This window comes from Zophobas morio, unplaced genomic scaffold (genome assembly GCF_036711695.1).
Source record: "Zophobas morio isolate AGI-343-1 ecotype UQ-CSIRO unplaced genomic scaffold, CSIRO_AGI_Zmor_V1 ptg000030l, whole genome shotgun sequence".
NCBI classification, from domain to species: domain Eukaryota; kingdom Metazoa; phylum Arthropoda; class Insecta; order Coleoptera; family Tenebrionidae; genus Zophobas; species Zophobas morio.
Genome location: NW_026972135.1, coordinates 4694049 through 4707668, shown reverse-complemented (window position 1 = coordinate 4707668; position 13620 = coordinate 4694049). Strand labels below are relative to the sequence as shown.

At 34.1% G+C, this 13620-nt stretch overlaps 2 protein-coding genes across 2 annotated transcripts in view; both read right to left on the bottom strand.

Annotated features, from left to right (window-relative positions):
• LOC135138909 (uncharacterized) overlaps positions 1–13620 on the bottom strand; it is a 54366-nt gene that overhangs the window by 19037 nt on the left and 21709 nt on the right. The window lies entirely within an intron of this gene.
• On the bottom strand, positions 978–7932 carry LOC135138263 (uncharacterized). The gene is made up of 4 exons (XM_064068201.1): positions 7847–7932; positions 7553–7784; positions 7073–7327; positions 978–7015 (listed from the first exon to the last, which is right to left on the bottom strand). The coding sequence occupies exons 2-4, from the start codon at positions 7700–7702 to the stop codon at positions 1568–1570; spliced, it is 5853 nt and encodes a 1950-aa protein (XP_063924271.1). The 5' UTR covers positions 7703–7784; positions 7847–7932; the 3' UTR covers positions 978–1567.

Here is a 13620-nt window from a genome sequence, read left to right as displayed (position 1 = left end):
ATCGATTTTTTGCAAAGTGGCATCTGATCAAATGTATCGTTGGAGCACTGATTTTATTTTTTATTATAATTTCTGTACAAGTTGTTAAACTTTCGTCCGATAGTTGTTTAATGTATGATACGGATTTTTGCTGCCTTCTGACGAAAAAAAATATTTTCTAAAATTTCGTCTTTAGATAAACAGAATATTTGTGACGACGTACACTTACCTAGAGGAAAGAGGCTAAAATTCAGCCGAGTGTAGTGAAAATATAGAAGTAACAAGATTGGCAGTTAGTTAAAACAAAAATCCAAAATTATTTACGTTTTGCTTGAAAGAGAAAAATATAGAGCGAGATGACGTCATCAATTTTTTGGGAGTAGATAAACTAATAAATTTTAATTAACCATTAACCATAATTTCAATAACCTTAAAACATTTAGTCTAGAGTGCAAACAGAACACAGGTTCGTACATCACAAGCAAATGAGTATCTTATTTTATAAAATTAAAAAAATATACATTACTGTAAATTTTGAAGATGACGTCATATCATTGGTGGTGGAGATCATTAGCCAAATTTTGGTTAGTGTAGTTTCGGAGATTACGTGTCTACTGAAAATCGACACAGAAGCCGGACCAACAGACACAAACCAGAGATCACTTTTCTCCTACTCTAGGACTCGTAAAACGTCGATAAAACATGAAAATGACAAGTCTCCCGATGGACTCAATTACTCGCTCAGGAAGTAAAAATATTGATTCTAACCTGACCTGTTTTTGAATTAATTTTGGGACGAAGTTGTTTTTTTTTAGTTTAAAACAAACTTAAGGGCCTAGGTATTCCTCTTTGGAAAGAATTTAAAAGTACTTTCGAGTGTCTTTTATTATAATAATTTAATTAAATTGCTTACAGGATACGTCATTTGCCAAAATCAATCTTACCGTAGCAGGAACTAGCCCCGCCCACCCGCCCTCTCTTTTCTTAGAGTGTGTCATTTGCCAAAATCAAGTTTATCTTACCAAGTACTGATGACTAACTTTCACAAAAAATGATCAAAATTTGGCAACATTACGAGCTTACTTATATTCACAAGGCAGAAATTTTGGGCATGTTGTCTAGTATTTGGTTGGTTATGCTTCAATGGATTTTTCTTCTGTTGTTTTCGTTTTTGTTTATAATTTTTAAAATATCTTATGAAATGTTTTTTTGGTTTCTTTATTAATAAAAAGAATGTTTTTATTATTTGTTTGGCAGTCCCGAAACCCCCGCACATAACGCACTGAAGAAATAATCTCCCATCTTCCATTCACACGGTAAAGCTATCGAAAATCCTTTAAATTATTTAAAAAATAAAACAGGAAAATTGAGTTAACAAATTGCTCAGAATAATAAGCTGTTAATCATTTTTTATCGTGAACAGATATTCACAATAAACATTTTCATAAAATGTCGGTCTCTTTTTTCGAAAATTATTTGTTTGTTTTGATGATAAAATTACCAAAAGGAGCCTACCAAGCCAATTCTAAGTGTTTGGTGTTTTCTACAATAAAATGAAACAGAAAAGATGAAATCATTGCCACTTAAATTACGTCGTTTCACCATTCATTAATAGAAATTCTACTATTTTCTTGTGGTGATACTTATACGCTATGTCAAGTGGTGTCTGACCATATTTATCACACCGTTTTGCATCTGCTCCGGATTTCACTAGGCATTCGACGATCTTTTCGTAGTTGCCCATTGAAGCTGCATGAACCGGTGTCCGATCCTGATTATCAGCGAGATTGACTTCGGCTCCGGATTTTACTAGATATTCAACAGCTTTTTCGTGACCGTGTTCAGAAGCCACAAAAAGCGGTGTTCGATCATAATTATCACCGCCATTGATTTCAGCTCCGCATTTCACCAAGCATTCGACAATCTTTTCGTGACCCCTGGACGATGCTTCGTGAAGTGGTGGCCAACCATGTTTATCAGCGCTATTGATTTCGGCACCGTGTTTCACTAGATATTCGACAATTTTTTCATCACCATTCTTAGAAGCTGCGTAAAGCGGTGTATAACCATCATTGTCACAACGATTAACGTCGCCTCCGGATTTCACTAGACATTCGACAATTTTTGCATAGCCTTTTGAACAAGCAGCGTACAGCGGTGTCCGACCATTATTAACAATGCAATTGATTTCGGCTCCGAATTTCACTAGACTGTCGACAATTTCATGGTGGCCGTTGAAGGTAGCCGCGTAAAGTGGTGTCACACCATCATTATCAGCACGATTGATTTCGGCTCCGCATTTCACTAGGTGTTTGACCATGTTCTCGTGGCCGTTCGAGGCAGCTGCATGAAGCGGTGTCCAACCATCGTCATTGGCCCGATTGATTTCGAGCCCAGTTTTCACTAGACATTCGACAATTTTTTCGTGGTCGTTCGGCAAAATCGCGTTAGGTGGTGTCACTTCACCGTCACTACTGCGACTGATTTCGGCTCCGTATTTCACTAGGTATTGGACGATGTTTTCGTGGCCGTTCAAAAAAGCCGCGTTAAGTGGTGTCCAACCATCATTTGTCGAGCGATTGATTTCGGCTCCGCATTTCACTAGACATTCGACAATTTTTTCGTGGCCTTTCGAAGACGCTGTGTAAAGCGGTGTCCAACCATCATTATTAGCACGATTTATTTCGGCTCCGCATTTCACTAGATATTCCACAACTTTCTCGTGGCCTTCTGAGCAAGCCACGTTAAGTGGTGTCGCACCATCACTATTACCACGATTAATTTCCGCTCCGAATTTCACTAGACATTCGACAACTTTTTCGTGGCCATTGGAAGAGGCTACATAAAGTGGTGTGCAGCCATTCTTTACAACATGATTGATTTCTGCTCCATATTTCACTAGACATACGACAATTCTTTCGTGACCGTTCGAGGAAGCTGCGTAAAGCGGTGTATCACCATTATTATTAGCGTGATTGATATCGGCTGCGGATTTCACTAGATAATAGACGACTTTTTCGTTACCATTGAAAGCAGCTGCGTAAAGCGGTGTCCAACCACTGTTATCAGGATGATTAATTTCGGCTCCACATTTCACTAGGACTTCGACAGTTTTTTCGTGGCCTACCCAGGAAGCTGCATAAAGTGGTGTCTCACCAGACATATCAGTGACATTGATTTGGGCTCCGCATTTCACTAGGCATTCGGCTGTTTTTTCCTTGCCATTTAAACACGCTTGGTAGAGGGGTGTGCGACTATTATATATAGCCCGATTGACTTCGACCCCGCATTTCACTAGGCATTCAACAGCATCGTGGTGACCGTTCGAGGCAGCTGCAAAAAGTGGGGTCCACCCAGCGGCATCATCACGATAAATTTCGGCTCCGTGTCTCACTAGATATTCGACAATCTTTTCGTGGCCGTTCGACGAAGCTGCGTAAAGCGGGGTCCAACCATTATCAACAGCGTGATTGATTTCGGCTCCATATTTCACTAGATATTCCACGATTTTTTCGTGGCCGTTCGACGAAGCTATATAAAGTGATGTCCGGCCACCATTTGTGGCGCGATTAATTTCCGCTCCGCATTTCACTAGGAATTCGACGGTTTTTTCGTGGCCGTTAGACGCAGCTGAGTAAAGAGGGGTCCAACCACATTTATTATCAGCTCGAGTCGTTTCAGCTTCGGTTTTAACAAAATATTCTATAACTCTCTGTGAAGCCATTGGCAAAGGAGTTTCATGACTGTATTCAACAATAAAATTTACTTCGTTACAAGAAGATACAGAAGTTTCGGAAATAACCGTTTTAACAGCGTCATCGTAACCCAACTGAGCAGAATAATACAAAATATTAATTCTATCATTTCTACTATACGATTGTTGGAATTCCAATTTTCTTGACTGTAATAATTCCAGTTCCGCCCCCAAACTTTCACTTTCCCGACAGCATTCCAGAGGCGTGATTTTCAGTAACGAATCTTGCTCAGAAATGTCACATTTGTTTAACAAAAACAGCAATGCCTCGTTATAATCTCCTGTGTCTAGTGACCCTTTAAACTCCCAATCGTTCTCGACTACATAAACATTATCTCTTTCTTCTACATCTAAACGTCGATGTCTTTGTCCCCAAGAACAAATGAGATGTAAGGCACTTCTTCCACCATCGTCTTTACGCTTTATTGTTTCGTCATCATAATTCTTTAATTCGTTAAAATTTTTGTACAAGACCGCAACGTGGACCGGTGATTTTTTACCAACTAACATGTCGAAGAAAAACCGTACATTGTTATACTTTGCATCAAAAAATATGTCCCTGCGTATCATTTTAAAATTTCTAGAAAAATACAAAGCAACAAAATACTCGGCAAAGGAAGCGTGCACGAATTGCGGAATGCCATTCTGTAGTCCAGTGATGATACCAACAGTTCCGCATTCATCAGAAACTACCTCTACATCTTGTGAACAATCGATCTTTAACTCTTCAAAAATGTCTTCAGGAAAAATTAATTTAAGTGCGAACTTCTCATACTGCTCCAATTTTTTTTCTTTCTTCTTTCTGACTTCTTCTTCCCAGTAGTCACCTATTACCGGCACTTTGCCTCCGAAAAAGAACTTGAATTTTCCATCAATAAAATGGCTATATAAATCAGTAAAGAGAAAGTTACTCTCCAACAAGTCTAAATAATCTTCATTTTGAAGAAATATCTCTGTGAGCATAAAAATCTGAAGTGGAATCCCCAAAATATCAATATGTTTTGTGAATGCAAACGTGGATTTAATTTTGTCGATCGTTCTTTTCATATCCCCAGAGGAAACAACAGTCTCAAGACGTTTTCTAATGTACTCTTCTTGATCACTGTCGCTGAACTGGTTAATACTCACCGACAACACGTTAAATTTTTTTTCAAGAGAGGACTTTAAGTGTTGCCTTGCGGTAACCCACTGAACGAAACCTTTTTGCGATAACATGAAGATCAAGTCTGAAGCAGCGTCCAAATTTTTGGTTAAAATTTCATCGAGAGCGTCCCACACGTAGACGACGTTGTTTTGCTTCAAACACATTTTGAAAAATTCTAGATCTAATTGTCCAAGATGTTGATATTTTTGGTTTAAGATGAATAATTCGAACTGATTTAAGTAATCTGATGCGTCACAAGTTTGTAAAGTTTTAAACAATGAATTAATATCTTGAGGATTCATGATCACCGTCCAATATTTAGAACAACAACCGTTTTTTAGACTTTTTGTTAACTCAGTTTTCCCCATTCCCGGGTCGTCTGTTATTAGATTAATGTGGTAGCTGAAACCGAAAGACCAAAATTCTTTTTCGTTTTTGGAATGATTATTTAACTTATAATTTTGCAATTCACCAACTTCACCGTTACTTTGTATCCATTCTAAATTTTTACCATCAAGAAATTTAAAATGATGTACTATTTTGGAACCCAGTGTTTTAGAACACACTTTCTGAAAATCAAAGTCGCTACATTTATTCTTACTCACTATGAAAACAGGAGTCTGGGAAATTTCGAAATTTACAGCAGCGATAAAATCGTTTATATCAATTAGAGTATGCCCTCTGGATATTTTTAACTGTTCAGAATTTTCTTCACAATTGATAATGATAAAAGTGTCTTGATTAACATGTTCTAAATATTTAATATCTATAACATTGACCGATAAATTTCTTTCGATATAAACATTGGGAAAAGCTTCCTTTTGTCCGCCTATACAGCAAGGACCATTTGACATTTCTAAAAGTTCGTTTACCGTTACGTGCTTTAACAACACTTCATTTTGTTCGAAAGCAATTTTCAAATTAACTTCATCTTTTCCTTGCAAAGAAATAGTAAAATTTTGTAGCACTTTTTCACATAAATCAAGTTTTGACTGTAATTGTGACAAGTTCTGAAACACGGAACGATCTATCATCCATTCTTTACATTTTCCTTCACCAAGCAAAACAAATTTTGCGTCATGGCATAACTGAATAGCTTTTTCCACATTTTCGTGTTCTTGCACGATTAATGGACATTTGTCCATCAACCAAAATAATTGTGTCAACGTATTTGCATCTATACCTTCTAGTGTGTTTATATTACTATAAGAAAGAGAATAAAGTGCCCTTAGCCTGTTCAGTTCCTCAAAGTTAATGTCTTTGCCCGAATCACTCCACAATCCTTTAACTATGTCGCGATTTCTTGTTACGGCCAAAGTAATATCAAACCCACAAATAGCCTCTCGAAGGATTTTCGCTTTGTCGTTAGCCGAACCATCAAATATAAAAGGTTCAACGTGAGGAGATAACAACTGAAGAGCAATCGCACTTTGCATCATTTTCTTGCTTAATTTTTCCTTTTTCTCTTCGTTCATATTCCATTCTGCTATGACTTTAAGGTATTTGTCGAAAATGTCTTCTTTAGATTCAAACCTGGTATTAAAATTATTCACGGTTGAATTTTTAAGTGTTTCTACATAATCTTGGTTAGTGTAAAGACGAAAACGTTCGAAGAATGTTCGATAATTCTGGATTTTTTCAGGATTTTGCATAGTCGATTCGTCTTCTATGATTTGAAATCTATAATACGAAGTCCTTAAAAGGTCGAGACTGTCTTCACCTGACTCCTTAATCGGCTTCAAGTAAAACTGTTCTCCTTCGAGTTTAAATGGCGTTTTGTCCGAAATATCAGTTCCGTAGGTAGTGAACAAAATAAACTGTTGCGCTGCGCCTTTTATGCCTTGGACGGAGTTGAAATATTTGGCTATGCTAAAGTTTCCCTTTTTCTTTGTTAAATCAAACGTATTGAAACATTTTTCGTTATTACTGTGTTTTAGCTGCATTGCTTTCGTTTCGATGCCCAGGTCTGTCTCAATTTCGATAACCACATCATCAAAATCGCCAAAATTTTCGTTGTTCGACGAAATGTAAAAGTCTTTTACTTTACTGTCGCTTACCAACTGAAGTATTATGTTAGCCATAATCATGTCTTCGTACTTTTGACCCTTGATGGTTGTTCCGGATCTTTTCTGAAAAGTCTGAAAATAAAGCAACCAGTGATTAAACAGTACTGCAATTTTCTTTAACAAATTTACCTTTTCCAGAACAAACTTTTTTGTTATTTCTGCATCTATTTTTCGTTGCTTGTTTGGAATTACACTTTCTTCAGTCACTTCTTCAATTTTTTTATTATCTGTAGATGTCTTAACAGGTTTATTCCTGGTTTCTGCACGTATTTTCCTTCTCTTCTTCGGATGTATACTTTCCTTTGTTACATCTTTAACGTGTCGATTATCTCCAAATGCCTTAAATTGGCTGGCTTGGATATCATCTTTTGTAAAATCTATTTGCTGAAAACAATAATTTTAATTGTCTACGGGCAAATAATACGTTAAATGTTATCAAATTAATATCAGTTAACCAGTTAAATAACAGTTCTAAGCTTTCATCTTTCTGTTTCAAAAATTATTATTGTAAAAGTTTAGCGACACCGACAAAAAATTGTTTGGCAACATGGCGTCCAATATTTGTTTTTATTTATTTTTTATTGCAGCAAATAGAATGAATTATAGTACCATTTTTGAAGAACAAGGATTCTCATCAGATTGACACGTGTGTAACCCACTATTATTTATTTTTTCACGCTTTTTTCGTTTCTTTTGTTCTATTTTACGTCTTAACTCTTCTTTCCACATTCTGATTTCTTCGTCGGAACTGGAGTCCATAGCGACAACGTTGAATATATTTGCTGAGAAAAGTACTATTTAGTAACCAAACCGTCAAATAGTTATCACGAATCAGCAACATCTACAAATCAATTTCATTAATACTAAATTCTTATATAAAAAACTACGTAATTTGCAACTTACCCGTTACGATTTTTCCTTTTTTTAACATTCACAGCAGCAGAAACTTTTACTCTGAGTTTGTTACTCAGTAGGTAGAACTGACTTTATCTCAATGTTTATTTAAACGGTGACTATTCTAAAGGTGTTGTCAACAGATAACGTATTATCAGGACCTTCAAGATATGAAAATTCCGAAAAGGTGTAATAATGTGATGATAAAACGATAAGTGTAATGTTCATTTTTTCCTAGTTGCAGCACCTATTTTTTTACAGAACTTTAATGGCATCCACTAGACAAATTTATTCTCGTCTCGACATTACATAGCTTCTAAAATATTGAAAAACAAGCCTTCCGACTTGGTAAAGTCTATTTACACCTATACAGAAGAAAGTAACTTCTTCAGATTTGAATGAAAAAAAACTGAGATATTTTAGGTTAATAAAACATAAATCAACAAACAAACATGTTTATTTCGAAACATACAATTCATTTTGTAATTTATCACGAACACAGTTTAGTCGTGATGTTGCAATTTTAACAATATCAGAAACAAATTTCTTAATTATTAGATACGATTATTATTATTATTATTTCTGCTAGCGAATTAGCAAAATCAGTTACACATAATAGTACAATATAGTAGGTACATAATAATCCATACTAGTTACTATAATTGTTTTAAATTGGATAAATGACAAGTGAAGGTTATTGGTAGAAAACAATATATGTCACATTTTGAGTGATGTTTCACAAATTGAATCAACATTGATTTGATACACCAGGAGAAAATACTGCTAGTCTTGATTATTGTGTATGAAAAAAAAATCTTGTTTAGTGAATCAATCACCATTTGAGACACTAGAATTAATCCTCCAATTGATTTAAGGTTAATTATAAACATAGATACAAAAACGGGTGTGTCAGAGTGTACTCTTAATTTAGAAATGACAAAGGGCAATTAAGACAAAGGATCTCTTCTAATTCTAATAATAGGATTGGAAAAACTGAGTTAACAATTGGCCAAAGGTGTTAAGACCTGATTATTTACTATGAGAACATGAGCATCTGAGTCTTCATGAAATGTAAGTCAAATTGCAATAATAGCTATATATAGGAATGTTATGGTTTTTGTTACAGTCGCCGATGTCAAGTTGAAATCCAAACTCGTAGAGCAAGGATTTTAAGACATGTGATAAAATTTCTAATTTCAAATATTCTTCTTTAACATCGTGTGACGTTGAGAGATCTTTCTCTAGGTACAAAAACGTTCTAACAGACGAAAAAAAAAAAAAGAGTGCATCGACCCAGGGACGCACGGATGGAGTTGACGAAGTTATTAAACTTAAAAAATAACAAAAACGAAAAATATGTTGCATTTGTATTTTTTGACCTTTAATTATTATAATTTTTAAAAATTGTAATATTTCAATGCACTGGATTAATTAACCAATTCTGGAAAACAAGTCGAAATTAGCGTGGAAATGAGGCCGAAAATGACCTACTCATCTAAGGAAAGGTGCTAGCCCCGCCCACCCACCCTTTGGTTTCTTAGAAGGTCATCTGCCAAAATCAGTCTTATCTTGACAAGTACTAGCCCCGCCCACCCACCCTTACTTTCTTAGAGGATCTACCATTTGCAAAAATCGGTCTCATACTTGCCAAGATAAGACTGATTTTGGCAGATGGCCTACTCTTCCAAGAAAATAAAGGGTGGGTGGGCGGGGGGTATGTTTTCTTAGAAGAGTAGATCATTTGGCAAAATCAGTCTTATCGTGGCGAGTACTAGTAGATTTTTCAGTTCTTCGATTTTTCAACTTTCGAATTTTTCAATTTCTGACTTTTTAAATTTTCAATTTTTGGATTTTTCGATTTTTCAAAATTTCGGTACGAATAAATTTGTTCTTTTAGTCAAAAATCAATAATTTCAAATTTTGAAAATATCTAAAAATGTCTCACTTTTTATTTTTAAGATTTTGAAAGAATGGTAGAAAATTTCGAACTGATAAACTTCTGGAAGTCTAAACAAAACAATTTTTTTTTTGGTAATTTTTGATGATGTTCGGGAGAAGGTCAAAACTTGTACACAATGGGAATGTTGAAAATTTGAGTTACTCGTGAAATTAAGAAAAAAAGTATGATTTCCAAAAATTATTGAAAAAAAAAGTGATTGCTCACGATTGAAACGTCCATCATATAAAATAATCCAAAGTCGATATGGCGATTGATTTTGGAAATATTGGGATTTGATGTAAAATTTTTAAAATGACTCAAAATTTGTCACTTTTTATTTTGAAAATTCTGGAAAAAAGGTTGGAAAATTCGAAGTAATGAAGTCAATACTACATTTATTATAGAAAATAACTCAAAGTCAATATTGTGACTGATTTTCGAAATATTAGGATTTAAATTCAAATTTTTAAAACATCTAAAAATATCTCACGTTTCATTTTGACGATTTTGAAATAATGGTAGAAAATTTCGCACAGATAAACTTCTGGAGGTCTAAAAAAACATTTTTTTTTTTTGGAAATTTTCAATGATACTCGTGAGAAGGTAAAAAATTTCATGCAGTTGTCTAAAAAGAAATAAAAAATTCTGAAAAATAAATTTCGACAAGCTGAATATAAATACACAATAGTAGTAACATTTTTGTTAAGGAGTTATTTAGGGACAACTCTGGAAAAAATGGGTGGCCAAAGATTATAAAAAAAATCATGGTTATGTAGGAATAATATTTCTATCGGAGAAAATAATCCGAAATCGATATGGTGGTCGATTTTTCGAAATATTGTGATTTAAAGTGAAATTTTCTAATATTTTTCTATTTGAGAAAATAATTCAAAATCGGTATGGCGACCGTTTTTTGAAATATTGGTATTTAAAGTAAAGTTTTCAAAATGTTTCAAAATTTGTGACTTTTCATTTTGATGATTCTGGAAAAATAATAGAAAATTTAGAAGAAATGAAGTTATAACAAACTTCTGGAGGTCTAAGTACACAAAACAATTTTTTTTAGTAATTTTCGATGATGATGGGGAGAAGATAAAAAAATTCCTACAGGGGAGTATTGCAAAATTGAACCTTTGGACAAGTTGTCTAAAAACCAACAAAAAAATATGGGAAATAAATTTCGATAAATTTCCGATTTTTAGAACACAGTATAGCCTCCATAATCCGAACCCACGATTGTCCCAACAGAGGCTAGTTGAAGTCGATATCTCTTTAATTCGAACTGAACTTGAAAACATGCACCTATTTTTTGAAATTTTTAAAAATTGTGATATTTCAATACACTGAATTAATTATTTCATTCTGGAAAAAAAGTTAAAGTTCTCGAAGAAATGGAGCCGGAAGTGACTCCTGCGCCCCAAAATCTACAAGAATTATTTTCGTAACGGGTAGGTTATTTGGCAAGTGCTAGCCCCACCCACCCGCCCTTTGTTTTCTTAGAGAGTAGATCATTTGCCAAAATCAATCTAATTTTATTTCTGCTCAGTATAAAATCATTAATTTCATATAGACCGAAATTAAGGCAGGGTGGGTGGGCGGGGTTAATGTAGTTCTTCTATGAAGTGGGGGTGGAAACTAATCGAATCTAGGATGTGAAAAAAAGCGCTAATCGTAAATTCTTTGCTACTGGAACTGTAAAAGTTGCTACATTTCAATTTATTGGAAGCTATATCATTTGCCAAAATCAGTCTTATCTGAGCAAGTATAGCTCCGCCCTTCCGCCCTCTATTTTGCTAGAAGGTATGTCATTTGCCAAGATCACTCTTATCTTAGCAAGCACTAGCTCCGCCCACCCACCCTCTATTTTGTTAGAAGGTATGTCATTAGCCAACCCGCTCTTCTCATTCTAACGACTAATTATATTTCTGTTTAGTATAAAACCATTCATTCCATGGGACCACATAAAATTAATCATTGAAATAGAGGCGGGGTGGGTGGGCGGGGCTAATTATATTATTCTGTCGATTGGGAGTGGAAACTAATACAATCTAGGAAGGTGCAAAACTACAAGGTTTATATCATTCGATTGCTTCCAGTTTATTGGTCTAGGAAAATGAGAATCTTTCGCACTTTAGAAAAAAAAAACACAACTAGCCTCCAAATATTTTCAGCTTCCCCAAAAAAAGACTACGATACCCCGCCCACCCGCCCTCTGTTTTCTTAGAAAGTATGTTATTTGCCAAAATGAACCTTATCTTGGCAAATACTACTAGATTTTTCAATTTTTTGATCTGTCTTTCGATTTTTGATTTCTTTGGGCAAATGAAAAAATGTTCGATTTTTTAATTTTACAATTGTGGCAGTTTTCCGATTTCTCAATTATTTGATTTTTAAATACATCGAGAAAATAGATGTATATTTTTTAAAAATTTCGATTTTTGATTTTTTGTCACCGAGTTTTTGGAAGGGAGTAAAAAGTAATTTTGATCAGCGATTGCCATGTTCACCGTAACTTTAAAACATCTGAAAATTTTGTTTCTGATTTTCAATTTTTGGATTTTTCGATTTTTCAAAATTTATATTAACTTGAGAACTTGAAAAATTAAAAATCAAAAAATTACAAAATTGTAAAGTTAAAACTTGAAAAATCAAAAGATGGAAATTAAAAACTGCAAAATTGTCAAAAAAATTATCAAATGAAATATTCAAAAGTTGAAAAATCTATAAACTAAAAAAAGATGAAAACAGGAATTTGGAATTCGATTTTATAAGATGTTTTTTTTCAATTTTTCGATATTTTAGTTTTTGATTTTCCGATTATACAGTTGTACAATTTTCCGATTTCTTATTTATCTGATTTTTCAATTTGTCATTTTTTTATCTTTTGTTTTATTATTTTTAGCAAGTACTAGCCCCACCCGCCACCCACCAAGCATTTATTTTCTTAGAAGAATAAATCATCTACCAAAATCAGTCTTATCTTGGCAAGTACCAGCTCACCGCCACCCTCCCTCATTTTCTTAGAGGATATGTCATTTGCCAAAATCAGTCTCATCTTGATAAGTACTAGCCCCGTCCACTAACCCTTTATTTTCTTAGAAGAGTGGGTCATCTGCCAAAATCAGTCTTATCTTGACAAGTACTAGCCCCGCCCACCCACCCTTACTTTCTTAGAGGATCTATCATTTGCAAAAATCAGTCTCATACTTGCCAAGTAAAACTGATTTTGGCAGATGACCTACTCTTCCAAGAAAATAAAGGGTGGATGGGCGGGGCTAGTACCTTTTCTTAGAAGAGTAGATCATTTGCCGAAATCAGTCTTATCGTAGCGAGTACTACTAGATTTTTCAGTTTCTCCATTTTTCAACTTTCGAATTTTTCAATTTCTCGCTTTTTAAATTTTCAATTTTTGATCTGTCTTTCGATTTTTGATTTATCTGGGCAACTGAAAAAAACTTTCAATTTTTTAATTTTACAATTGTGGTAGTTTCCGATTTCTCAATTATTTGATTTTTAAAAACATCAACATAATGGAAGTATATTTTTTTTAATTTTCGATTTTTGATTTTTTGTCACCGAAGGGAGTAAAAAGTAATTTTGATCAGCGATTGCCATGTTTACCGTAACTTTAAAACACCTAAAAATTTTGTTTCTAATTTTCAATTTTTGGATTTTTCGATTTTTCAAAGTTTAGGTTCGACTAAATTTGTTCTTTTAGTAAAAAATCCAAAAATGACAAATCGTGAAAAGGAAAAATTTTAACTTAAAATCAAAAAATTCCAAAATTGTAAAGTTAAAACTTGAAAATCAAAAGATTGAAATTAAAAACTGCTAAATTGTCAAA

What these genes read in the sequence shown, in the direction of transcription:
- LOC135138263 (XM_064068201.1), bottom strand. Translation starts at nt 7,702, where the DNA reads ATGGACTCCAGTTCCGACGAAGAAATCAGAATGTGGAAAGAAGAGTTA. An exon ending in ATCCTTGTTCTTCAAAAATG is followed by an intron (nt 7,328 to 7,552) that starts GTACTATAATTC and finishes TATTGTTTTCAG; the next exon opens with CAAATAGATTTTACAAAAGA. An exon ending in AAAAGTTTGTTCTGGAAAAG is followed by an intron (nt 7,016 to 7,072) that starts GTAAATTTGTTA and finishes CTTTATTTTCAG; the next exon opens with ACTTTTCAGAAAAGATCCGG.